Genomic DNA, 25,584 nt, shown 5'->3' with positions numbered 1-25,584 from the left:
CTCCGCCGGCCACCTGGGTTCCCACTTATCAGCCCCAGTTCTTGGAGCGGAACCTTGGCGTCCGCTCCCCACCCTGCGGGCCTGCGGGCAGAGAGCCGAGGTTTTAGAGCCTCCCCGCGGCCTTGTTCCTGTCCCATTGTGTGTGGGACGGGGGCGGGGCGAGGGCCAGCACCGGAGAGCCCCCTCCCCTTCCTAAGGAAAAGGCCGGGCTCCGCTCAGAGCGGCAGAGCTGAAGCGAAGCCGACATGGGCAACTTGAAGAGCGTGGGCCAGGAGCCCGGGCCGCCCTGCGGCCTGGGGCTGGGGCTGGGCCTCGGCCTGTGTGGCAAGCAGGGCCCGGCCTCCCCGACCTCCGAGCCCAGCCGGACTCCAGCTCCCGCACCAGCACCCGTGCCCCCGCCGGCACCAGACCCCAGGTGAGGGCCACAGCAGCCAGGACCAGGTGATAGGAGGGCAGGTGTCAAGGCGTGAAGCCGGGGCCAGGAGGGCCAGGCCGCCAATGCCAAGGGCTGTCAGTGTGGACAGAACAGGGAGGTCAAGGGGGCCCCCACAAGAGACCATGGTCCGGGCCGGCAGGCAACAGGTGAAAGTTGGAGGCAAGGGTGCCGGCCAGCTCACCAGGTTTCAATGCTGTGCTGCTGCCAAGAGCTGTGTGACTCCGAGCAAGTCACTCAGCCTCTCTGAGCCTTCATTGATACAAAACAGGGACATAGAGTATCTGTTCCCCGGGGCTGTTGTTAAGTTGCTAGCTCACAGGAAGCGTTCCACGAACAGTGGTGATTATTCAGCAGAGGGAAGTTGCCGGGGGAGGAGAGCCACAAGAGGGCGAGAAGACGGGGCTCGTGGAACGGGGAGAGCGGGGACGCAGGTCCTCGGGGTGGGCGGCTGAGAAGACAGAGCCGCGGGGCCCCTTCTCCTGGATCCAGGCCCTTCCTCCTAGCGGCCATCAAACCCAACACTAACGGGACAGCCCCAGCCTCCAGAAAGGCCTCCCTGGGGCAGAGGTCCCCGGAGAGAGGAAGCCGAGGCCAGGTGGAATGCCAGGCCGCCAGGGTGGCCAGGGCCGCCGGGCAGCCCCGGCGCGGGAAGGGCTCTGCACAGGCGCACCCGAGGCCCCAGGCCCTCCCTTCCTCCCGGAGACCAGCCTGGCGGCTCTGGGAGGAAGTGATAAGGTCTCCGAGGCTTCCCTTCACACGACGGCTCCTGTCAGGAGGGGTGTGAGTGAGGAGGGGAGTCTGGGCTGAGAGTCCCTGCCGGGCGCTGGCCTTTACCCCACAAGGTGGGCTCATCACAACCTTCTGCGAGGCGGGGGGCAGGTGGACACCCCACATCCAGAGGCGGCGAGGCGGGCCCAGCGTGGGGATAAGGGCCCAGCCTCAGGGCAGGGGCTTGGGGGCCCAGCGCCCGGCTCAGCAGCCCGCAGCCGGGGCGCTGGGCACGGACAGGACCTGCTCTGCCTGTGTGGCCGCTGGCAAGACGCTTAACTTCTCTGAGCCTCGAGTCCCTCGTCTGTGAAGGGGCTGCAGGCATCGCCTACCTCCTAGGGTTGTCGTGAGGGGAGAGAAACCGTAAGAAAGCATGTGGCGGGCAAGCAGCAAACCAACGGGGTTGGTGCTGTTGGTGGACTCTCTGGGGTACGTCCAAAAGGAAACACGCTCCACCTGCTCCCAACAGCCCCCCGCACACCCGGGCCCCGGAGGGGCCCAAGTTCCCTCGTGTGAAGAACTGGGAGGTGGGAAGCATCGCGTACGACACCCTGAGTGCCCAGGCGCAGCAGGTAAGGAGGAGCCCCCGCCCCAAGTCCTAAACTGTCCAGGAGGCAAGACTGGAAAGGACGAGAGGAGCTAAGGGACAGGCAGCAGACTTTGGTGACTCAGCCTCCAGCCCTCGCCCCAAGCCCTGCCCTCACCCACCCAACCTCACCCCTGTTTCCAGTCTCAGCCCCGGCCTCCAACCCATACCTCTCCCCACTGGCCCTCGGTCCGCCCCTCCCACCCCGCCCCTGCACCCTGACCTGGTCCTGACCCCAGTACTCCGGGTCCTCTCCACCTCTGCTTCCCACTCGGACCCAGGATGGGCCCTGCACCCCGCGACGCTGCCTGGGCTCCCTGGTGTTTCCACGGAAACTGCAGAGCCGGCCCGGCCAGGGCGCCCCACCCGCCGAGCAGCTGCTGAGCCAGGCCAGGGACTTCATCAACCAGTACTACGGCTCCATCAAGAGGTGCGGCCGGACCCCGCGCCACCGCCGCCCCATCCTTCCCCAGGGCCCGCTCCCACCCCCATCCTGGTACCACCGCCCAGGGCCTGAGCTGAGTGCCCACGGGATTCCCTCCACACCCACATGGCCTTGGGGGCCCCCGCCCCGCTACACTTCCTTCTGCTCCCCTCTTTCCGCAGGGGCGGCTCCCAGGCCCACGAGCAGAGGCTTCAGGAGGTGGAAGCCGAGGTGGCAGCCACAGGCACCTACCAGCTTCGGGAGAGCGAGCTGGTGTTCGGGGCCAAGCAGGCCTGGCGCAACGCCCCCCGCTGCGTGGGCCGGATCCAGTGGGGGAAGCTGCAGGTGCGGCTGGCTGCAAGCTCCCGAAGCGGGGCCGCGGGGCATGCAACAGGAGGGGGGTGCGGGCAGCTCCTGACACCTCCCCGGGGCCTCCCAAGCAGTGGGGAGGCCCCTCCCTGCCTGCTCCCTCAGAGACTGGCACCCCTGGGAGCTCGCGCCCAGTAGCCAACTAATGTCTGTCTGGCTGTTAAGCCCCACAGCAGGGCCATAGCCCGGAAGCAGCCAGACTCACCGTGGAGGTGAGGATGGCTGCGCAGTGATCCCGGGGGAGTGGGGGTATTGTCAGAGCAACAGGGGCAGCCTTCTGGAAAAGCTCCTGACTGCTTCTTCCACGTGGGCCTCACTTGCCTGGTCCAGTCTCCTCGCCCCAAACCCCTTGCTCCCTTCCGGCCCCCCAGTGCCTCACTCCACACCCCCCATCACAGCCCCACCACGTGACTCAGAGCCCAGGCTACTGGAACAGCCCCCAGCGCTCAGACAAGTGAGCTGGCCCACCGGGCAACTGACTCCCTGACCTTGGCCTCCTTGCTCTTACTGAGCACTGAAGAATTTGGAATAAAGCCAAGTGCTCGGTCAATCCCAAAGGGGTCTCACATAAAATAAGAACAATCCTGTCGGACACTTGCATAGCCTTTTGTTTTTTGGGGTTTTTTTTTTTAAGATTTTATTTATTTATCTTTAGAGGGAAGGGAAGGAGAAAGACAGGAAAAGAAACATGAATGTGTGGTTGCCTCTCACAAGCCCCCCTAATGGGGACCTGGCCTGCAACCCAGGCATGTGCCCTGCTGGGAATCGAACCGGCGATCCTTCGGCTCCCAGGCCAGCGCTAAAACCACTGAGCCACAGCAGCCAGGGCGTGCACATGGCATATCTTCTCCAAAACTCTAGCTCCATTTCGAACCCATCAGGGCTTCCATGTTTGACCCCACCCACTGCTATATCCCTCCCGGGGCCCCAGGCCAGCCCCTGCCACCTCCTGCCCTGTCGCTAAGGGACCAAGCTGCAGACTGGGTCGTTAGCGTCTCCCTTCCCCGCTTGTGAACGCTCTCCCCGCGTTGACCTCAAGACCTGCTCTCCCTCCCATCCCCGCCTGCCCCGCCAGGTGTTTGACGCCCGCGACTGCAGCTCTGTGCAGGAGATGTTCACCTACATCTGCAGCCACATCAAGTACGCCACCAACCGCGGCAACCTCCGGTGAGTGCCCAGGCCTGCCAGGCCGCCCTGTCCCCGGCGGCGGCGGAGCAGCGGGGCTCTGACCAGCTCTCTCCCACGTCAGCTCGGCCATCACAGTGTTCCCCCAGCGCGCCCCAGGCCGCGGGGACTTCCGGATCTGGAATAGCCAGCTGGTGCGCTACGCAGGCTACAGGCAGCAGGACGGCTCGGTGCGGGGCGACCCCGCCAACGTGGAGATCACTGAGGTGGGCGCAGGCAGGCTGCCGCGGGGGAAGCCATTCCGCCAGGGCTCTGGGGGGAGGCGTGGGGGGCCGCCGAAGCGGGGTCAGTGAAGGAGGGAGAGGGGGCCTCGCGGAGTCGAGAGCCCCGGGTGGGTAGGGGATTCGGCCGCTGCGGAGGGGCCCCTGGGGTGCAGCATGGGAGGCGGCTCATGAGGGGTCCGGCTCCCACAGCTCTGCATCCAGCACGGCTGGGCCCCGGGCAACGGCCGCTTCGACGTCCTGCCCCTGCTGCTGCAGGCCCCAGACGAGCCCCCAGAGCTCTTCACTCTGCCCCCCGAGCTAGTCCTCGAGGTGCCTCTGGAGCACCCCACGTGAGCACGGGAGGGGCGGGGGCAGGTGGCAGAGGGGCTGCCCGGGGTGGGTCAGGTGGAGGCGGGCCGCCTGACCCCACGCCCCGCCGCCGCCGCCGCCCGCAGGCTGGAGTGGTTCGCGGCCCTGGGCCTGCGCTGGTACGCCCTCCCCGCCGTGTCCAACATGCTGCTCGAGATCGGGGGCCTGGAGTTCCCTGCAGCCCCTTTCAGCGGCTGGTACATGAGCTCGGAGATCGGCATGCGGAACCTGTGCGACCCGCACCGCTACAACATCCTGGAGGTGAGCTCCCCCGGGGGCGGGCGCAGGGCCTGAACCCCCAAGCTGGAGTCGCCGAGGGGGGCGCGGGAAGCCCCCATGCGGGGCGTGCGTGCATTGGAACACATTGACCTTCGAACTAGGCGGACTTGAATGCGAGGGTCAGTGGGGAAAACCCGTGTGTTAGTGACCCGTGCCTTTCAAGCCCCCGTGGTTCAAAGGTCAACTGCGTGTAGTTATTTTGCCCGCATAGAATCTATAGTCCTATAGGTTTCATCAGATTATTTTTTTAACTCTTTTTTGGTGTTGTTTATATTTTTCATTTATTTATTTTTTGGAGAAAGAGAGGGAGAAAAACATCGATGTGTAAGAAAAACATCGATCGGTTGCCTCTTGCACATGTCCCAACCGGGCCCTGGCCACAACCCAGGCACGTGCCCTGTGTGGGAATCGAACCGGCAACCTTCCGCTTTGTGGGTCGACGTTCAATCCGCTGAGCCACACTGATCAGGGCAGCTTTCATCAAACTCTCAAACTGGACCTTGACCCCAAAACTGTCAAGACCCACTTTAGGGAAGAGAAATTAAGGCCCAGGGTCCGGCTGCCCTGCGGCGCCGCTCCAAGCAAGAGCCTGAACCAGCCCCAAACTAGGCAGCCAGGCCTCCCGGTGGCCACCCGCCGGCCCTCGCTCCTCTCACTAATGAGTCCGAGACAGAGATGCTCTCCGACACCTCCCCTCGTCCCCGCCTGCCCCCAGGACGTGGCCGTCTGCATGGACCTGGACACCCGGACAACCTCGTCCCTGTGGAAGGACAAGGCAGCGGTGGAAATCAACCTGGCCGTGCTGCACAGCTACCAGGTACGCGGGGCCAGGCTGGCCATGAGGACGAGGGCCAGGGCCGGGGCTGGAAGAGAGGGAGGCGCTTAGAAACCGGGGCAGGAGTCGGAGACAGCGGGAAGGAGTGCCACGGTCCAAGGGTCGTGGGGTGCGTGGGGCCTGCATTTTGGGGACATAGCGCATGCTATCCCAGGCGCTGCCGCGCGGGGGCCGTGTGTGCCGGGGCCCAGCTGGCTAGCGCATGCGCAGTAATTCTGGTGCAGGGGGCACCCGGGTATTGCAGTTTGGGGACCCACTGGATTCTAGAAACTCTAATTCCAGGATCGAGAGCATGCTGAGCATCGTGGTTTGGGGAGACTAGTCCCTGCCGGGGATTTCTGTGGGGTCTCAAGAGTTTGAGATAGTGGGTTTGTGGGGCAGAGCTGCTCTTGAACGCTGAGCTTTGAGCCCCGTCGTGCGTGCTGCAGGTCGGGGTGACTTGCGGCTAGGGAGAGCACCGCATAGGTTAGGTTTCGGGTGGCCCAGGGCACAGTAGGCTTTGAGGTGACAAGTCATGGGGCCTGAAGACTGAGTGTAAGCCTATCCCCTCCCTCCTGACCGCACCCCAGCTGGCCAAAGTGACCATTGTGGACCACCATGCCGCCACCTCCTCCTTCATGAAGCACCTGGAGAACGAGCAGAAGGCGCGCGGGGGCTGCCCTGCCGACTGGGCCTGGATCGTGCCCCCCATCTCGGGCAGCCTCACCCCGGTCTTCCATCAGGAGATGGTCAACTATTTCCTGTCCCCTGCCTTCCGCTACCAGGTGACTGTGCCACTGGCTTTGCCCACAGGGTGGCTCTAACTCAGCAGGCCCCAGGGGCCTCCACATGTCTGTTTTCTTTACTCACCTTCCCCTCCACCCCCTGCAGCCAGACCCCTGGAGGGGGAGCGCGGCCAAAGGCACCGGCATCACCAGGAAGAAGACCTTTAAGGAAGTGGCCAAGTAGGTGCCCTGGGTTGCTGCCTGTCACCCCACACCCGGGGGCCAGCCCAGCGGTGGTCTGGGCACTCCCCCCACCCCCGCCACCCCGCCACTCAGGGCCCCGCAACCTTGCTTGGGCCGTGCGCCCAGGACCACCTCACCTCCCCCTCCCCCGCAGTGCGGTGAAGATCTCCGCCTCACTCATGGGCACCGTGATGGCCAAGCGCGTGAAGGCCACCATCCTGTACGGCTCTGAGACCGGCCGGGCCCAGGGCTACGCGCAGCAGCTGGGGAGGCTCTTCCGGAAGGCTTTTGACCCCCGGGTAGGACTGAGACCAGAGAGGCGGGGACCTGGGAGGGAAGGAGGATGCGCCCAAATCTTCGGATGTGCCTGGGAGGACAGGGGGAGGTGATAAGTCGGGAGGCCAACGGGGGTCCCAGGGATCACCTGGGGCCTGAGCCGTGCCCTGCCAGGGCGGGCCAGAGCGGGAAGGACCGGGCGGCAGTGACGTGTGTCTTCGCCTCATCCACAGGTCCTGTGCATGGATGAGTATGACGTGGTGTCCCTTGAGCATGAGACGCTGGTGTTGGTGGTGACCAGCACATTTGGGAACGGGGATCCCCCAGAGAACGGAGAGGTGAGGCCTGAAGGAAAGGGGCCCCGGGCATGAGGGGAGAATCTCGCTGGAGCGGGGGATGGAAAGAGGGCAGGCATGCCAGCCCCCGGGGTCCCGGGGCCCCCCAGGACCCGCACTGTCCCACTGTGCCCCCAAGTCATTCCCAGCCCCGGTGCGAGCCACCCTAACTAAAAGCGCTTCTGTTGGACTGCTCAGGGACGTTGACAAATGGGAAAAACAGGAATTCGCCACTTTATACACAACTTCAGCTCTTTCTTCTGAACAAAAGAGCTGTGCTCAGATATCCACAGAGATTAGGGAACTTCACTTTCGGAACAAATCTCAAAAGAAACAAACAAACTTGAGCGCCACCATGCAGTCCTTCGGCATAACTGTCATCTTCAAGCTCCTCAGTCTCCATTCATTCCCGGTGCCCTGGTGCCGGCTCCCGGGGTATGGGCCGTCTAAGGGCCTAAGCACCGTGCTGACCTCAGCCTCGCCCGGCCTTGCTGCCCGTTTTAGCCTTTCTCAAGAAAAACAGAATCACTAACTTTTCTCAGCATGAAAGTCGTTCCATCCATATGTAACCTACAACCCTACGAAGATCTAGAACATTTGCGTCCCCCTAGAAAGTTCCCTGGTCAATTCCGCCATCCGCGCCGTCCCCAACCACTCTCCCCTTCAGAAGCAGCCACCGCGCTGTGTCACTGTGTTTCACGCGCCTCTAGGAAGGCATAGAAAGGGGGACCAAGGGTGTTCTGGCTTCTGTCACTCCGCCTGCTTCCAGGGGTCGTCTCGAGGTTGGGGGGCTCAGTCGTTGCTCCTGTCCGCGGCCTCGCAGCCTCGCTGTGGGAATTCACTTCCCTGTGGATGGGCGCTTGGGTCAGTTCCAGGGCTGGGCTATTATGAATAAAGCTGTTATGAACATTCTTGTGCTGGGCTTTTGTGGCCTGGTGTTTTCATTTCTCTTAGAAAAACACCTAGGAGTGGAAGTGCTGGGTCATCGGGGAGATGTATGTTTAACTTCTGTTTTTCTAAACGGCCAAACAGCCAAACAGATTGAACTGCGCCCTTGAGCTCTGTGCATTTCAATGTCTGTAAAATTGACCTCAAATTTTAAAAAATGGAGCAAACCTAGGAATATACCGCACCGAAAATGGGGTCTATTCGCTGAACGCACAAACAGGAATGTTTATAACAGCATTGTTCGTGAGGTCCCGCACTGGAAACAATGCCAGTGACCATCAACAGGAGTCTGGAGAAATAAACTGGTGTCTTTAAATGCAAGGCAGTGGCGGGGGGCGGGGGGCAGGCGGCACAGGTTACAACCACACAGCCAGAGAGGCAAGACTCGAAACGGCATGCGGGGCGAATAGAAGCCAGATGCACAAGGACACCCACTGCAGGATTCACTTAATATAAAGTTCAGAAAGAGGCCAAAACGAATCTGTGGTGTTTTAATCAGGAGAGCGGTTGGCCCCCGGTAGGGTTGGTGCCTGGAAGGGGACCCGAAGGCGACTTCTGGAGTGTGCGGGTGGTTTTTCTCAATGGGTGCCGATGGCACAAGGCCGCTCAGTTCCTGAAAACCTAGAGAGCTGTATGTTTACGGCCTGTGCTCGTCTGCCTGTACGTTACACTTCCACAGAACGTTCGAGAAGTAAAATTAAGGTAGCACGTGCTAGCGATGGCGAACCTGGAGGGCCCACCCCCCCCCCCCCCCCCGCATGCGCCCACAGTTAGCGCTGCCTGTGATGGCCCGGCTGCGTCCCGGTGTTGCCCCTGTGAAGGCTGTTTGGGGTAGTTCTCGGCTGTTTGCGGGGCAGCGCGTGATGTGGCTTCGCCCCCTGCAAGGTGTCAGCAAGGGCAGTGCTCAGGGCAGCGCAGGCGGACTGAATGCAGTTTCCACGGACCCGAGAGGGGCTGAGCGCCGTTTTTGCTGACTCGATGGGCGGAAACGTGAGGACTGATGACACAGCGCTGACGGCAACGAGGGCCCAGCGCTGCTCTGCCCCGGTGCTGGGAGGGCCCCCTGGCTACCACACCGGCCTCTGCGGTCCCGCCCAGCGGTCCCGCGTCTAAGGACCGCCCCGCCTACACGTGCCGCGGAGCCGGCAGGGGCAGGCGGTGTCTGAGCCGCGGGCACAGACCGACCAGGCGCCCTTGGTCAGAGGGGAGTCTCACACATGAGACGTCCGAATCAGGGGAGATTGCGTAGTCGTCCAGCCTCGATGTGCTGACCTGGGGCAGGCGCGGGGTGGGGAGGGGTCCGTGACAGACTAGTGACAAAAAGCAGGTAAATACAGTGTAGTCCCATTTTTACTTTTTTTTTAAAAGATTTTATTTATTTACTTTTTTGGGGGGGGGAAGGGAGGGAGAAAGAGAGAGAAGGAAACACCACTGTGTGGTTGCCTCTCGCGCACCCCCTACTGGGGGCCTGGCCCGCAACCCAGGCCTGTGCCCTGGCTGGGAATCGAATCAGCAGCCCTTCGGTTCTCAGGCTGGCGCTCAATCCACTGAGCCGCACCAGCCAGCGCCCATTTTTACTTTAAAAAAAAACTATGAACACAGACCTGTGTGTAAGAAAATGGAAAAGGGCTGTAGAGGGAAACCCCCATCACTAGGACACACGCCTCGTGGGCCAGAATGGAGGGAAGACGGGAGCAGATTTTCTCTTTTCGTTACCTTACCGCTTCTGGAATGTTTCCAAAAAGCCAACTTGAAATTGTCAAAGCGCAATTAAATGAAAAGTTCTGTGTGGTAACAAGATGCAACCTTCTGTGTGCTTTGCAACAACACAACACTAACCTGGCCGGGACCCTTGCCGCCCTCGCAGAGCTTCGCCGCGGCGCTGATGGAGATGTCCGGTCCGTACAACAGCTCCCCTCGGCCCGAGCAGCACAAGTGAGTGGCTGGGAGCTTTGGGGACATGCGGGCCGGGGACACTGGGAGGCAGAGAAGGAAAGGCGGACAGAGGGAGGGGGCAGGCGCCCGTCAGAGCTTCACGCTGCCATCCTTGCTGTGACCTGCCTGCCCACCAGCAGCGCCCAGGCCTCGGAGAGGCCCATCTGTCCCGAGGTCCCCGTGGGGGCGGGGGGTTGGGGGTGGGGAGGCAGAGCGGAGCCGCGGAGCCCAGAGACCCCCAGGACGCTGTCCCTCAGCCTCCATCCCAAGACAGCACCAGAGAGCAGGGCTCAGCCCAAGACAGAGCCCTTCCTGTCCCCATGCAGAGACCCGGAGGCTGTCCCCTGGCAGTGTGTGGGCCTACGCCATGTGTCCAGTCCCCTGTGTCACCCTTGTCTCTGTCCTCTCCTGCCAGGAGTTACAAAATCCGCTTCAACAGCATCTCGTGCTCCGACCCGCTGGTGTCCTCCTGGCGGCGGAAGAGGAAGGAGTCCAGCAACACAGACAGCGCGGGGGCCCTGGGGACCCTCAGGTCCGGGGGCCTCAGTGAGGGGAGGCGTGCGGGCGAGCGGAGGGCCGGCTGCCTGGGTGCACGGGCTGGGCCGCGGCGGGCTCCCATGACGGCTCCCTGCCCCCAGGTTCTGCGTGTTCGGGCTGGGCTCCCGGGCGTACCCCCACTTCTGCGCCTTTGCTCGTGCGGTGGACACGCGGCTGGAGGAGCTGGGAGGGGAGCGGCTCCTGCCCCTGGGCCAGGGCGATGAGCTGTGCGGCCAGGAGGAGGCCTTCCGCGGCTGGGCCAAGGCCGCCTTCCAGGTGAGCCCCCCGCCCGCCCGGCCCGCCCGCCCGCCCCAGGGCTGCGGGACAGGGGGCCTCCCGCGGCCCCCGCCCCCACTCTGACTCACTCAGCGGGGCATCTCCCCACAGAGACCTGCCTTACTGAGACGGGGCCTCGCTGCCGCTGAGTCTCTTTGGTTTTCTGGTCCCTTCCTGTTCCTTGCAAAAGCCACCCTCACTCTGGCTCACTGAGGGGCGGACCTTACGGCCTGGGCAAAAGACAGCGGAGAGGCCCTGGCAGGCAGGGCCTGAGGGAGGGGATGTGGGGCGAGGGGGCGAGGCGGAGGGAGGGGGGCGGATCAGGAGAAGGCTAGACGGAGGCGGGGGCTGGAACTGAGGGGGAGCCAGCGGCCAGACAGGCTTGTGGGTGCCAGTCCTGGGACTCTCCAAGCCATGCTTCCGGCCGAGGCGGCTCTGCCCGGTCTGGGGACCCTGCCCGGGCCTGAAGGAGGCCCCTTCTCCCAGCCCCGACTGCATTTGGAGCAGTGCTGGCCCGGCCGGGTTCCCGGGCTTGAGCCCAGCAGGCGCAGGCTGATGGAGACGAGGGGCGTCCTGGGACGGGGCTGGGGAGCCGCCTGGCACGGGCAGAGGGCGTGCTGGGGAGAAAGTCAAGCTGGAGAAACAGGCTCAGGCCGGAGGAGAAGGGGGGAGTGGAAAACAAGAGTAAAGAATCCAGACACGGGGAAGCGGCTGGAAGCCAGGAGCGGGAGGAGAGAAGGAAGGGGCACACACAACGTTTCGGGACCTCCCCCAGAGGCACAGGGTCAGTGGGAAGCAGGAAGGCTCTGCGCTAACTGGGGTGCTAGCGGGAGGTGGGGGGGAGGAAGGGAGGGGGCTGAGGAAGGAAGGAAGAGATATAAGACACACAAAAGAAAGATTAGCAGGACTGACGAAGTGGGGTGGGAGGGGAGGGAGCGACCCAGCTGGATGAGCCTGAGATTTCAAGCCGGCGTGAGGGTAGGAGCAGGGTTGGGATGCAGGTCTGAACGCACAGAACAGACGCACCCACTGGGTGCTACCACGTCCCCGCCGCTGTGCTCCTCGGGACACGAGGCTGAAACTCTCCAGATGAAACCAGTGGCCTTGACAGGAGTCCGCGCAGAGGCATAGCCAGCACCGCGGCCGAGGCGGGACACAGGCTGAAGAACGAGGGGCCGCGGCCCCGGCCTCTGTTTCAGTCCCGGTCTCCCTCCTGCCACTATGGCTGCCAACCCGCAGGCGTCCATTGTCTGCGAGCCTCAGATGGCACCTCCGGCTCCCGGGCCCCCTTAGCGCCCACAGTCCCAGGGAGGTGGCCCCTGGGGACCCAACGGGCCAGCTCCACCTCCCTCATAAGCCCCCTTGAGTTCCTCAGCCCTCCCCACCCTGGCCCTCAGGCCTCCTGCGAGACCTTCTGCGTGGGAGAGGATGCCAAGGCCGCCACCCGCGACATCTTCAGCCCCAAACGGAGCTGGAAGCGCCAGAGGTACCGGCTGAGCGCCCAGGCCGAGGGCCTCCAGCTGCTGCCAGGTGCGCCCTGACCTCCCCCGCCCAACCCTGCCGGCCCTCTGGCCTCTCCGGGGGCCCAGGACCAACTCTCGGACGCCGTGCTCCCTGGCTCAGGCTCCGTCTCACTTGCCCCTCCTCCCCGCCAGGTCTGATGCACGTGCACAGAAGGAAGATGTTCCAGGCCACAGTTCTCTCAGTGGAAAACCTGCAGAGCAGCAAGTCCACGTGAGGAGGCCCCCCCACACCTGTCCCAGCCCCTCCTTCCGCGGACCCTGGCACCTTCCTTCCCCCACATTCTGCCTCCCACCCCCTGTAACTGCCCCCTCTCCTCACCCATAGCCGGGCCACGATCCTGGTGCGCCTGGACACTGGAGGCCAGGAGGGGCTCCAGTATCAGCCAGGGGACCACATAGGCGTCTGCCCACCCAACCGGCCCGGCCTCGTGGAGGCACTGCTGAGCCGCGTGGAGGACCCGCCAGCGCCGGGCGAGCCGGTGGCAGTGGAGCAGCTGGAGAAGGGCAGCCCTGGTGAGGGGCGCGGCTGAGGCGGGACGTGGAGGGCTGGCTCCAGCCCCCGGCCCCAGGGTCCCCTGGCAGAGGGGGGCCTCGTCTGCTCAGCTGGACAGTCCACAGAGCGTGGTGGCCCCTTTCTCTGAACCTGTTCCCACAACCCCCAAGAGGCTGTCTCCTTCCTCTGGGCTCCCCGCAAGGGCTCCTCGCAAACGCTCCCCCGGGCCACTGAGCCTGGTTTGTAGCTGGCATGGGGTCTCCTTCTGCTGCACTGGAGCCTGGGGTTAAAATAAGTTGGGTGGGGGAACAGAGGAACCCGGACCCACCCAGTTCAGCCAAGGGCACTGAAAGAAACCCCTTGGCGGGGGGTGTTGTGCAGACAGGGGCAAGGTCGCCGGTAAAACGGAGCGTGGCCAGTTCCCCCCCTCCCCCCGTACTCTTCAAGAAGCAGCCACTACCCCAGATAGTGCGGTTCTGGCTTGGCCCCTCCTTGAGAGACCCCTGTGCACTGCCCCCAGGTGGCCCTCCCCCTGGCTGGGTGCGGGACCCCCGGCTGCCTCCCTGCACACTGCGCCAGGCTCTCACCTTCTTCCTGGACATCACCTCCCCGCCCAGCCCTCGGCTCCTCCGACTGCTCAGCACCCTGGCGGAAGAGCCCGGCGAACAGCAGGAACTGGAGACCCTCAGCCAGGTAGGGGGCCACCCAGGGTGGGGAGCAGGGGCTACTGCGGCCGGAGGAGCCGGGGGCGGGGGGCACCCACCTGGCTAGTGTAACGTGTACCATGGGCTTTACAACCCAGCTCGAGACTTTTCTAATTTGCCTCGGAACTCTCAGTCTGAAAGGGCTGGGGATAGAGAAGGTGCTCCAGAAGGCTGGGCTGGGTTGGGGTCAAGAAAGGAGGTCGGCAGGCAGGGTTGGTGGGCTCCACGCACACCGTGCCCTGCCTCCGCCAGGACCCCCGGCGCTACGAGGAGTGGAAGTGGTTCCGCTGCCCCACGCTGCTGGAGGTGCTGGAGCAGTTTCCGTCGGTGGCGCTGCCCGCCCCCCTGCTCCTCACCCAGCTGCCCCTGCTCCAGCCCCGGTACTACTCGGTCAGCTCAGCACCCAGCGTCCACCCAGGGGAGATCCACCTCACAGTGGCTGTGCTGGCATACAGGACCCAGGGTGAGGCTGGGGAGCTGGGGCAGGGCCAGGGCCACGGAGTGACCCCAGAATGGGCCCCTCACTGGCCTCTCCCCCTCCCCCACTAGACGGGCTGGGTCCCCTGCATTATGGAGTTTGCTCCACATGGCTGAGCCAGCTCAAGGCCGGGGACCCCGTACCCTGCTTCATCCGAGGGTAAGTGAGGGGCAGAGAAAGTGCCGTGTGGATGGCCAGGACGGAGGCCAGACTCCGTGGCGGTTGCACAGGGTGAGGGTGGAAGCTTCAGTGAGGGATGAGATTGGGACCAGGGAAGACCCTCTTGACTTATCAAGGATGGGTGTCCCGCTAAGCCGCGGCAGAACGTGGGCTACGCTTAGGGCCTTTCACCACACTGGAGGCAGGGTCCCGCCCTGGAACTGCGGCTCCAGGAGACAGGGCTGGGGTTCGACCGGGAGGCCCCATACTGGGCCCCTCCCTACGTCCTTGGGGTCAGTCTGGTGTTGGGGGTATGTGGCACCTAGGAACAGGGCCTGTTCAAGAACAAACCCCCACTCGGCTGGAAGGAACTAGTCAGGTTTCGATCCCATGGGATCGAGGACTCAGGATACCCTTCCCTCGTGCTGTGTTCAGAGGTCTCACCCCCTCCAGCAGCCCGGAGCCAAAAGTCTCAGGTGGGACAGTGAAGCGTTAGTTCCCAGGATGGCACCAGCCAGGCCCAGCGACCCCACCCATCTCGAGGGCCACCCTACAAATAAGCCGTGGCCATCTGCTGCATGAATACAAACCACAGACCAACATGGAGGCTATGATTTAAAACAAACACACTCAGTGGACTCATTATAAACCGAGAGGCTGTCCCTCCCTCCCTCCCCTAGTTTCTGAATCTCCTAAACTGAGACGGCAAACTATGCTGCAGTTCAGATTTGAACTGTATTTCCTTTGCCCATCGTCTCCTAGAAATCAGAGAGCCGGGAGCTTCTGCCTGCCAGCAGAGTTCTTTCCATAACGACAGCGCGCTGGCTGTGAACTAGCCACCGTCGTGAGCATTTGACAAATATTAACTCAGTTATCGACAGAGACTGAGCTCTCCTCTCTCCACCTCCGCCCCCCCCACCAGGCTGGTAAGAATGGGAGCTGGGGAAGGAAATGGGCCTGACAAGTGTCTCTCTGCTAGGGCTCCCTCCTTCCGGCTGCCACCTGACCCCAGCCTGCCCTGCATCCTGGTGGGCCCAGGCACTGGCATCGCCCCCTTCCGGGGATTTTGGCAAGAGCGGCTGCACAACATTGAGAGCAAAGGTGAGGCTGGGGGCCAAGGGAATGGCTGGAAGGCAGGAGGGAGCCACGCAATCTAGGGACAGAGGGGTGGGGGCTGGAATGCAGGAACCAGGTAAGAAAGAAGGCAGGGAATGGGCCACGAAGGTGAAGAGAAGCTTATTCGACCGCGGGGAGGGGAGGGCTAGAGGCCAGGGCAATGCCCTGCAGGTCTCCCTTCTCGGTGCTGGGCACAAAGTCGGGGCTGCATGGGCTGAAAGACAAAAGGGAAGTGGAGGCCTGGCGAGGATGGGGCTGAGACTCAGGAGGCAGAGATGCCCAGGAGCTAGAGGTGTGGGAGAACAGGGGGCTGGAGCAGGGGAGGAGTCAGTCCCGGAAGGACAGCGACGCTGCGTGCAAAGGCGATTCCGAGTCCGAAGGCCCGTGTTCTAGCGCCACCACCGGCAGGTCCACGAGGAAAGGCACCACCTCCTGGGGGCTCGCGCTTCTCCCAGGTCAGGATCGGGACCTCTTCTAGCGGCCGCACGGCGGAGAGTGGTTGTTTCTGTCCGAAAGGCGCGGGCTGTGAGTCTGGACAAAGCAGACAGTAAGAGGGGCTCTCCCAAACCGCAGTGTCGCTTGCAGGGCTGCAGCCTGCCCCCATGACCTTGGTGTTTGGCTGCCGATGCTCCCAGCTCGACCACCTCTACCGCGACGAGGTGCAGGATGCCCAGCAGCGCGGGGTGTTTGGCCGCGTCCTCACCGCCTTCTCCCGGGAACCCGACAGCCCTAAGGTGCGGGACCCTCAGGATGCAGGGGTACCCTGAACCTAGGCACGTGGCTTGAAGGACCGATGCGCATTCCCGCGGGGGACACAGGTCCAGCCTCCACCCACCTCTCAGCTCCCACCCAGCAGCATTCAGGCACCTCCTGCCCCTCGGCCTACCACGTGCCCGATTCCCCTTTGAGTCCCACCCACCCTCGCCCAAGCCCCGCGCCTGTTTTCTCCACCACTCTAGACCCCGCCCCGGCTCACTTTGGTCCCCCTGGGCCCGCCCCAAACCCTGCCTCCCTGCAGACCTACGTGCAGGACATCCTTCGGACAGAGCTGGCTGCTGAGGTGCACCGCGTGCTGTGCCTGGAACGAGGCCACATGTTTGTCTGCGGTGACGTCACCATGGCAACCAGCGTCCTGCAGACGGTGCAACGCATACTGGCCACAGAGGGCGATATGGAGCTGGAGGAAGCCGGCGACGTCATCGGCGTGCTGCGGGTGCGGAGGGGCGGGGCGGGGCCCTGGAGGGGCGGGGCCCGATGGGAACGCGGCGGGGCCCGGGTGGGACGGAGTCCAGTTAGGGACGTAGCACGCTCCGGTGCGGGCCTCCCGCTCGGGTTGCGATCGGTTCTGTTTCCGCCGCAGGATCAGCAACGCTATCACGAGGACATTTTCGGGCTCACGCTGCGCACCCAGGAGGTGACAAGCCGCATACGCACCCAGAGTTTTTCCTTGCAGGAGCGGCATCTGCGAGGCGCAGTGCCCTGGGCTTTCGACCCGCCCGGCCCAGACACCCCCGCTTCCTGAGAGCCCTCTTTTTGCTCTCCACCGTGAGAGGGGCCGTCAGTACACACTGGCGCTGCCGCTCTCCCGTCGGCTGCCCAGGACCAGCCTCCTCTCCCTCCCCTCCCGAGGTGCCTTCCGCGTCTGTCTGAGTCTTGCCTCACTCCTGGGAATGACCGAAGTGTCCTCTCTCTAGACCCGGTTAACTACCCCGGGTCTAAATCTGGAAGGCCCGTCCCAGCAGCGGCATTCCAGGGCCTCCTGTCACCCCTGCCGTGTTCTCTAGGTGAATTTTAGATTCCCCATACCTCTCTGAGGAGTATCTTATCTTGAAACCTAATCTCCAAATCATTCAAATATTTATTATTGAAGATTCACCGTAAGAGACTGGACCAGGTGTTGCGAGAGCTACTGACATGCCTAAACCAGCGCCGTGGATTAAAATGACAGAACGACACACTCTCCGTCTTTTCACTTTGCGCAGATGTGGGGTGGCAATTCTTTGGGAGGAGTCGTATCCTACGTCCTCCACTCTGACTCTAGCAAAGTGGCTCCGGGCCAGCCACTCGCAGTTCTCCGGCGCCGCTCGCGCGCTCCGGGCTGAGCAGCAGGTACCGCCCTCTGCTGCCAGGAATGGGGATGTCGGAGACCAAGGTCACAGAAACGGTGCCAAGCAGCCATGACGCAAGCTTTACTGCTTGTTTCAGACAGGATGAGGAGCCACACCCACTTCCTCAGACGTCACGCCAACGCCGAACTCCAAAAACATCAGCCCTCGTTAGTCTTTCCACTCCCGCAGTCCCCAGGGGCCCCCTCCGCGAATCCCACGGGATCCTGAAGAACCAACTGCCTCTCAGTGGCGTTCCTCACTGTTTCCCTTACACTCAGCTTGGCTTCCGCCCGGGCCCTGCCCCACCTTGAGGAAACTTGGGGACTTCTTCCCAGGCAAACGGCTCCAGGGGGTGGCAGGGAAGTGTGTCCCCTTCTCCCCTTCATGTGGGGACTGTCTCTAAGACTTGTTTCCAGATGCCTTTGGCATCTCCTCTCCTACCCTTTCTATGCTCTCTGGAGCGAGTTCGTCCATCATGGACCCTCCAGTCCTGCCCAACTAAAGCATCTGTGGGGAGGTCCCTAAAAAGGGCTCAGCTTCGTGCTTCCGCTCCACCTCTTCTGATCTCCTGCGGCTGGAGAAGCTGGGGGATCTGAGGGAGGGGAAGGCTCTTCACAAGCGGTCCGGGCGGTTAGGTCCTAGAGATGACCACCCCCTCACCCCAAATGCCCACCACGATTCCCACCCCTCCAAGTCTGGCTCCACCTAAGTTCTTAGTCAGCCCCCTCCCCGCCCCAGCCCCAGTGAGACAATACCAACCCCGAGGAGGCCCCTCAGTCGGTGCCACGGGCCTGGCCAGGCTGCTTCGGCGTGTCCGCGGTCTGCTGAAAGCCCCCCGGGAACAGGTTCTGGGTCCTCTGGGTCCTCCAGGGCTGTCTGGGGCTGGAGGCGGGGCTGGAGCCTGATGGGAAAAGCCGTCAGCGGGGTGGTGCCTTGGCATCGGCTACTCACCAGGGGCCTGCCCCGCGCACCCTGCCCGCCTCACCGCCACTTGACCAGGATGGCTTCTCCTCATCAGGCGAGAGTGTCTGCGAGGGACTGGACCAGGGCCTGGACAAGGGGGAGGCTGAGGCCTCGGCCCACAGCTCCTGCTGCTGCTGCTGGTGCAGCTGAAGGGGAGGGGGAGGAATGAGGGTCCCCTCTGGCCCGCGGCCCGAGGCCAGACCCTGGGCTGGGCGCAGAGGGCTTTGAAACCTCTTCCCCAGCTCCGGTAGGGTACTTCCTTCCCTCCTCTCAGCCCCTCTTTTGGGCAGCTGCTTTCTCCCCACGTTTCCTTTCTGCACCTCTCTGCTCACCTGGTGCAGGTATAGGGCATGGAGACTCATCTCTGCAGAAGCAAGTTCGGGTAGCTGGGCCACCTTCTGGCCCCCAGTGCCTCCTGGGGACACGCAGCTGGAACGGGGGGGGGCAGATCAAAGACATGCCCCTCCCCCTGCAGCCCCCCGGGAGGGCCAGGCTCAACCTCCCCTTCCTAATCACACCCGGGGCCCCCGCACCCTCCTCCTGGAGGGTCAGCCCCACCACCGCTGCTCCCCTGCACCTCAGGCCCCCACCCCTCACCTGGGGTCCTGGGCCATTCTTGAGATTGAGGCCAGGAGGCTGGCAGTGGCTGCAGCTGGGCAGGGCGCTGTGGGGCTCAGATCCCGCGGGGGCAGAAGGGGGTGCACCCAGAGGTTGGCCAGGAAGGTCTCCGGCTGGAAGCAAGAGAAGACGGGTCAGAAGAGTGGACAGAAGGGGAGCAGGGAGGTCTCGGCCAGGCAGGGGAGCAGACTGGGCCAGGGAGTGCACAGGTTAATTCAAAAGGTGAGGTCGAGGGAGGGGCGGGGCCAGTGGCGAGGGCAGAGGGCGGGCCAGCCTGGGCTCACCAGAGGCGAGGAAGAGTCGCTGAGCACCCCCGGGGTGGGGGGGCTGCGAACCGAGGTGGCACCCAAAGCGGCTGCATCCTGTTGTACCCGGCCCCGCAGCTGCCCCAGGAACTTGGAGCTGTGCCCAGGGGGGCGCCATTGTGGGTGCACCAGGGAGAACCTCATCAGGGAGAGCTCCGTCTTTCCGTCCTCCGCGCGCTGAGATTGCGAGGCCTCTGTCTGTCCTGCCGAAAGCCACTGAAGGAAAAAGAGAATAAACACCTGCGGGTACTGCTCTTAGAGCACCCGCGGGAGCCTCGTGGGGCAGGCGGGACAGGAAACACTAGCCCCAGCCTCCAGGTGAAAGAACGAGGTCATAGCAGGCATGTGCTCAAGGTCACCCAGAATCAGGGCAGCAGAGCAGGACCTGGGCCGAGGCCCAGCACTAGAAGCTGACACGGGCTCAGTGTTTGGCCAACCTGTACACGCCAGACTCAAGGGCTGGCCTCAGGCCTTGGTGGGAAGGCGGGTCCTGCTCCAGCCCCACCCACTGCCCAGCCTATTTTGTGGCCCCTCTTGGGGTCTTCACTCCATTTACTGGTGCTGGGATTATACACACAGCCGCTGGTGCGATCCTCACAGCCCCGTGCGTTGGCTATAGTCATTGTCCCGAAGGACACTAGGGTGCAAGGAGGTGAAGTGATTGGCTCAAGGCCCGAGGTGGCGGGCGGTGGAGCCGGGAGGCCAGCCCCTCTCTAACCACCACCCCACACATCCCAGGAAGGACTCCAACCTGAGGGTGGCCATGGCGCTTCACATCCATAAGAGCAAAGGAACAGATGTCGCCAACCCCGGCCACATCCACCGTGAAGTGATGGAAAAAGTCAATAATCTCCAAGGCACGGGGGCGAAACCAAAAGAGCAGAAATAGTGGGGCGAGGAGAGGCGACAGGAGCTCCTCCAGGAGGGAGACCTGCGGAAGCAGGGGCGGGGCTAGGGGGCGCTGCTGAACGTGAAGGGACCAAGAGGCCCCCAGAGAAGCTGGCCAGGGCAGGAAACCTCCAACCCAGTCACCCTCCGCCTGCCAGAAGAGCCAGTCCCTGGTCCATTTGTCCCACGCCCTTTCCGAGACCAGGCGGCTGCCCGGCTTCCCGCGGCAGCCGCCCGCTCGCGTTTCGCCCCTCACCGCTCGGTATTGCAACAGCCGCGCCATCTGCTGGTAAGCGCTGGCCCTACCGGCGGCACCGGGCTCCTCCGGGAGGTAATGCATGTGGGCCAAGGCCGACTGCAGCAGGAGCTGCGGGGAACGACCCTGGCACGGCTCGTCCGGAATGAAAGACCTGGAGGGCAGCACAGGGTTGGGCAGGCGCCTGCGGTTAGGAGGATGTGCGAACGGGAGCGGCAGGGCTGGGGGGACACTGGCGGTGGAAGGGGTCTGGACAGGGGTGGGACTCAGCCCAGGTCGGAGGAAGGACCCCCTCCCCGGGCAGCTCCCCTCGCACCTGGCCACGGTAGCCGTGACGCCGAGCGCGGTCATGGCAGTGAGCACGTGCTCCACGGCGAGCACGTCCTCGTCGTAGACGGTGAGTAGGAGCAGCGCGGCGAAGAGCGCGCCGGCAAAGAAGACCAGCTGGCGGGCCAGCAGCGCCAGCATGGGCGCGGGGGGTGCCGCGGCGCGCAGAAAGGCAGCGGCGGGGCGGTAGGCGCGGGCCAGGCGCGCGCGCAGCTCGTGCGGCAGTTCGTTGAAGTGGCGCAGCTGCAGGCGGGCCAGGCGGGACCAGCGGCGCGCCCCCAGAGCGCCCGGCTCTCGCCGCAGCAGCTCCACGTGGCTGTAGAAGGCGTGCAGCACCTGCCAGGCCAGCACCAGCGGGCTCAGCGCCAGGTTCACGACGGCCAGCAGCAGCACGGTGCGCCTCCAGCGCGCGGCCAGGGCGCCCCGCTGGTCGTTGCGCTTGTAGGCGTCCGGCAGCTCCCAGCCCCCGCGGAAGAGCGAGAAGGGCCCTCGGAAGAGAAGCAGGTCGACGTTGAGTGCCAGGCCGCGGCTGAGGAAGGCCACGCTGCCTCCCCACGGCAGCGCGCAGCGGGCCGGCAGCAGGCCCTTGTTGGCCAGCGCCACCTGGTAGTTGGTGTAGCGCAGGATGCGGTGGTGCACGTCCAGCTCAGTCAGCGGCCGCGGCTGCACGCACAGGCCGCCGCTCCTCTGCAGCGCCAGGAGGCGCGACTGCACCTCCGCCCAGGGCACCGAGCTGAGCTCCTCCTGAGGACAGGGGATGGGTGAGCGCCAGGGACCCGGGTTCCTTTGCACGGTGGTGCCCACATTCACCATGACCAGAGTTACATCCCGGAGGCTTCCCCTACCCCCTTACCAGTGTCCCTCAGGTGGGAAACCTGTCGCCACTTTCTGCCCTCCTTGCCCTTCCCTTACTGCATCACCAGCCCGGGCACTTCCTACTTCCTTTTATCCTCTTCTGAATCGTTCCTCGTGGCCCTGCCCCTCCCGAGGCCATGAGTCATGTGCTTCCCAGCGACACCTCACAAGCCAAATTCTTCAGGTGTTTGACCTCAGCTCCTTAAGAGCAGATTTTCCTGAGCCACCCGCCGTCCTACACACAGAAGGCACTGAGCAGCCACAGTTCCTAGGGTGCCTGGCGAGCGGGTCCAGACGCCTGTGCCTCTTGCCTCCACACGCTCTGCGATGGCCGTCCCCCGCAGGAACCTCCCTAAGACACTGGCTGTGTGCACGTCTCAGGGGGCGGGGGGGACTCGTAGATCTCACGCAGGTCCGCCTGCAAACCTCATTTTAGCCCCATTTCACTCAACTGCCCCAACCCAGCTTAGTCAAGTCCCCCGGGCCAGTCTCTCCAGGCCGTCCCAGGGTCTCCCCTCCCCCTGCAAGGAAGGGGGGCGGTGGAGGGAGAAAAAGAAAGGGGAGGGCGAGCAGCCTCCTGCAGGGGCAGCGGTCTGACCCTGCTGCCCGCTGTCTCTGCCTCCCTGCCCCCGTCTGGCCTGTGCTGTGCCTAGTGCTCCCCGCGCAAAGTGACTTTCTAGAACCTCTCCCCTGCGCTGCGCAGGAGGACTTGCCGAAGGCTCTGGACTTCTAAGCGGAGCAAGGGGAGCCAGCTGCAGGAGGCACCGTATATTTCCCGTATGTAATGCGCACCCGCGTTTTGTGCGCATTATACACGGGGTTCTTATGCCCATGGATAGTGCGTGTCCTTGTTTTCCCCTCAAAACTTTGGGCAAATACACTGCGCATTGTACATGGCAAAATACATGGTAGCCTCAGAGCAGTGCCTTAAAGGAAGAACGTAGGTACAGAGCAGGGAGCATGAGCAAGACAGGGAGGCAGGAAAGGGCAAAGCAGGACGGGGAACAGGGAGGGGTCCGTGCAGTGCTGACTGCAATAGGGGGCAAAGCCAGGAAGGGCAGTGGGATCACCTGCCGGGGCCTGAACACTGAGTTGCGGCGGGTGGGTCGATCTCCTGCAGATGCCCGTTGCGTCCCCGCTGCCTGCACCGGGGCCAGGCCGGCCTCCCCAGCTCCTGCCCTCCCAGCACCTCCCCAACCCCTTCTGCTCTGTAAAGCCCGGTGACCGCCCCTCCTCTGAACATCACAAGCACGAGACTATACGTCATCTTCTATAGCCCATCTATATCCCCCGAGCTCCACTAGGGTGGGGACCGTGTTTTATAAATGGTGGTACCCCGCCTCCTAACTATCCAGGGCCTGGAGTAGCTGTGAACGAGGCCTCCAGCCGCCTTCCCGTGGGCCCTTCCGCCTGTGCCGCTCACTCCTCCCCTGCCCTCTGCCCTCTGCCCCCTGACAGGGCATCCTCCACGCGATCACATCCACCCAGCTCACCGGGGGGATGTGCAGCGCCTCCCTGTAAAACACCTGGACATCCCAGTAGCGGAACAGGTTGCAGACTGAGCGAAGCAGCTGGATCAGCCAGAAGGCTGCAGCGAGGATCAGAAGGAAGACCAGCAGGGGGCTTGAGCGGATCCTGGGGGCAGAGGTAACAGAGAGAAAGTGGGACCCCCATCGAGAGGGAGACGGGTCATGGGGAGTAATGGTAAAATCATGGAGGGGATCCAGCAAGACCAGAGCTTCTCAAAGCGTGGGGTGTGTGAGGGTCCTCGGGACCCTTGCAGATGTCTGCAAGGTCAAAACTCTTTTCAGATGATACTAATGCTTCTGCCATTTTTATTCTCATTCTCTCCTGGACGTACAGTAGAGTTGTCCAGAGGCTACGTGGTATCACATGGACAGCCAATGGAATGTGTGCTCTTAGGTTTTGCAAAGGTCTTCCGCTTTACTCTCTAATAAGGCGTGATTCTCATAAACAAAAGCTCTTGGGTTCTCAATCAGTTTTAAGTCTGTAAAAGCTATCCTGAGACCCAAACCTTGGAGAACCAATGCTCTAGCCCAAGGACAAAAGGTGGGTGACTCTTGTCTGCCAGTCTCCCCCACCTGCTCCCCCCACCAGCTGTCACTCACCGCTGAGCACACTGGGAGGAGGGAAAGATGGCATCTGACAAAGTCACTTTGCTGTGAGGCAGCCCAGGTCTCGTCCGGTTATTTGGTTGTTTGGCAAAGAGAATGTTGTAATCCACGCAGCAAAGGAGGAAGGTCGTGAAGGTGACGATGAAAACAAATTGTCTGGCGAGCAGGGAGTTCAGTGACCAGGCCTGAGAGCTGGGTGGGCTGCCGCCCAGCCTCCAGCCCGGCTCGGTCTTCCTCCCCACCCTGTGAGCCCCTGGCTGCTCAGGGAGGCCCCGGGCAGACGGGAAGCAGCAGGCGCTACCAGGACAAGCATCTCACCCCAGCTGGAAAACATCCTCCAGCAGGATACAGGCAAAGCCATTCCGCTGGTGGTAGCTGTAGATGTGGCAGGTGTGTCAAGAAAGAAGCCTGAGGCATGACGGGCGTTTCCTGAGCACGCCTCCCCCTCACTCCACCTACAAGTCCCCCAACCCACCACATGCTCAGAGTGCCCCCTGACATAGCGCCAGCCCCAAGAGGCCCTCCGGTGCCACCGCCGCCAGGCCCTGTGCAAAGGATATCTTGGTGAAGAAGCTGTCCAGGTCCTGGATGTGGTGCCAGGAGCCTGGGCAGAGAGGGGAGAGTGTGGGGACTCAGCTGTCATCAGCGTGAGCTCTCCGCACCCTCTACCTGCTGCCCCAGCCCCCAGACCTCCCCCAACCCCACACCTCACCTCGGAGCCCTTCAGGCACATGAAGCAGGGGCTGCTGCTCCTCCCCATGGAGGTGTGAGTCTTGGGACCCCTCAGGGTCACAGTCCTCCAGCCGCTCATAATCCTGCTCAGGGATCAGAGGGCCTATCCGCAGCCCAGGACTGTCCTGGGGGCATCGGCGTGGAGGAGGGGGAGTCACCGAGGCCAGGGGTGGGGTGGAATGGGAACCCCAGGAGTGGGGAGCAGAGATGGGTGTTGTCACAGGCCCTACCTGTGTTGGGCGTGTGGCTGGGGTGGGGAGGGCACTGTGTCGAGGCTGAGAAGCCCCTGGGGCCTGCACAGCTGGGCAGGGGGACACTGGAGCCAGAGGAGGAACTGAGGAAGTCACACTTCTTGTGCGCGGGGCAGGGGACAGAGAGAAGATGGAGACCCTTCCTCCCCCAGGCCCTCGACACGGAGGAGGGGGGAGAGGAGGCAGCGGCATGGGGAGGAGGGGCACTGACCCAGGCCCCAGGTCTCCCCACCTCCCCAGCTGCCCCCTGCTCCCCCCCCAACCCGTTCGCCTCACCATCAAGTTGGCAGCTTCTCCTGAGAGTTCGGAAGGTTGGGAGCTGCGGCTGCTTCCTCAGAGGTTTGAGGAGTTGAGCAGGGACTTCGACAGAATGGTGACAACAACAACACAGTGACTCAGTTGGGGCAGGCCCCAGGCGTCCCAGCTCCCAGTCAGTCACCTGTCTAAGCACGCACACCCCCTTCCCGGGCAACCTGCAGCCAAAGCTCTCGGGGCCCCGCCTCCGTGCCTGGGAGGGGCGCCAGCTGGAGCGGAGGCTCGAGAACAGACCAGAGGAGAACCTATTGTCCCGCAGTTCAGCCCTTGACTGGATTTGAGGGGGAAATCCAGAGAGTAGCAGCCAAAATAACAAGAGCAAAAAGAAAACCCTGTCAAAGGATTATAGGACTATGGGGCCCAGATGTTAAATTGTTGATTTCTTATAATCTTGTCTTCCCTACACACACACACACACACACACACACACACACGAGTCATCAACAGAGAAATGCTTTAAGACCAAAAACGGGAAGAGAAAGAAAGGCAGAAAGAAAGGCAGAGGCTGCTTATTTTGTCTGTCTGGCAGTGCTCAGGAAGGGAAGGGGGGACAGCCTGGCTGTGCATCCAGGTTGCGGGACAGCGCGAGGAAGGAAGGGAAGAAAGGAGAGGCAGCTAATCTTGAGTGTGAAAAATGGGGTTTTGGAGCT

General features: G+C 63.1%; 2 protein-coding genes across 2 annotated transcripts; one reads left to right on the top strand and one right to left on the bottom strand.

Moving 5' to 3' along the window:
• Positions 1 to 231: 231 nt before the first annotated feature.
• NOS3 (nitric oxide synthase 3) lies at positions 232 to 17,130 on the top strand. Its single transcript, XM_054593435.1, has 26 exons — positions 232 to 415; positions 1,674 to 1,776; positions 2,072 to 2,220; positions 2,397 to 2,559; positions 3,659 to 3,750; positions 3,833 to 3,974; positions 4,182 to 4,321; positions 4,427 to 4,601; positions 5,335 to 5,436; positions 6,024 to 6,218; positions 6,325 to 6,398; positions 6,556 to 6,700; positions 6,911 to 7,015; positions 9,828 to 9,895; positions 10,311 to 10,427; positions 10,534 to 10,708; positions 12,106 to 12,238; positions 12,364 to 12,442; positions 12,557 to 12,744; positions 13,245 to 13,417; positions 13,681 to 13,891; positions 13,978 to 14,065; positions 15,045 to 15,166; positions 15,767 to 15,915; positions 16,200 to 16,394; positions 16,542 to 17,130. The coding sequence occupies exons 1-26, from the start codon at positions 246 to 248 to the stop codon at positions 16,701 to 16,703; spliced, it is 3,615 nt and encodes a 1,204-aa protein (XP_054449410.1). The 5' UTR covers positions 232 to 245; the 3' UTR covers positions 16,704 to 17,130.
• Positions 17,131 to 18,062: 932 nt separating this feature from the next.
• On the bottom strand, positions 18,063 to 24,898 carry ATG9B (autophagy related 9B). The gene is made up of 13 exons (XM_054593418.1): positions 24,349 to 24,898; positions 24,197 to 24,240; positions 23,955 to 24,019; positions 23,631 to 23,792; positions 22,995 to 23,136; positions 20,636 to 21,390; positions 20,320 to 20,473; positions 19,927 to 20,106; positions 19,155 to 19,391; positions 18,850 to 18,983; positions 18,585 to 18,681; positions 18,275 to 18,398; positions 18,063 to 18,190 (listed from the first exon to the last, which is right to left on the bottom strand). Exons 1-13 carry the CDS (start codon positions 24,896 to 24,898, stop codon positions 18,063 to 18,065), a joined length of 2,772 nt encoding a protein of 923 aa, XP_054449393.1.
• Between the last annotated feature and the right edge of the window lie 686 nt (positions 24,899 to 25,584).

This window comes from Pteronotus mesoamericanus, unplaced genomic scaffold (assembly GCF_021234165.1).
Source record: "Pteronotus mesoamericanus isolate MK-2021 breed Mesoamerican mustached bat unplaced genomic scaffold, CSHL_Meso_final scaffold_409, whole genome shotgun sequence".
Classification (NCBI taxonomy): Eukaryota; Metazoa; Chordata; class Mammalia; order Chiroptera; family Mormoopidae; genus Pteronotus; species Pteronotus mesoamericanus.
The sequence above is the reverse complement of the archived record's forward strand: the minus strand, read 5'-3'. Positions and strand labels throughout refer to the sequence as shown.

Coding starts and splice junctions, on each gene's coding strand:
- NOS3 (XM_054593435.1), top strand. CDS start 246: ATGGGCAACTTGAAGAGCGTGGGCCAGGAGCCCGGGCCGCCCTGCGGC. Junction 3,975..4,181: donor CCAACGTGGAGATCACTGAG/GTGGGCGCAGGC, acceptor CGGCTCCCACAG/CTCTGCATCCAGCACGGCTG. Junction 6,701..6,910: donor GGAAGGCTTTTGACCCCCGG/GTAGGACTGAGA, acceptor CCTCATCCACAG/GTCCTGTGCATGGATGAGTA.
- ATG9B (XM_054593418.1), bottom strand. CDS start 24,898: ATGGTGAGGCGAACGGGTTGGGGGGGGAGCAGGGGGCAGCTGGGGAGG. Junction 24,020..24,196: donor TGGACAGCTTCTTCACCAAG/ATATCCTTTGCA, acceptor CACACCTGCCAC/ATCTACAGCTACCACCAGCG. Junction 18,399..18,584: donor ATGCCCTATACCTGCACCAG/GTGAGCAGAGAG, acceptor CCTCCCCTTCAG/CTGCACCAGCAGCAGCAGCA.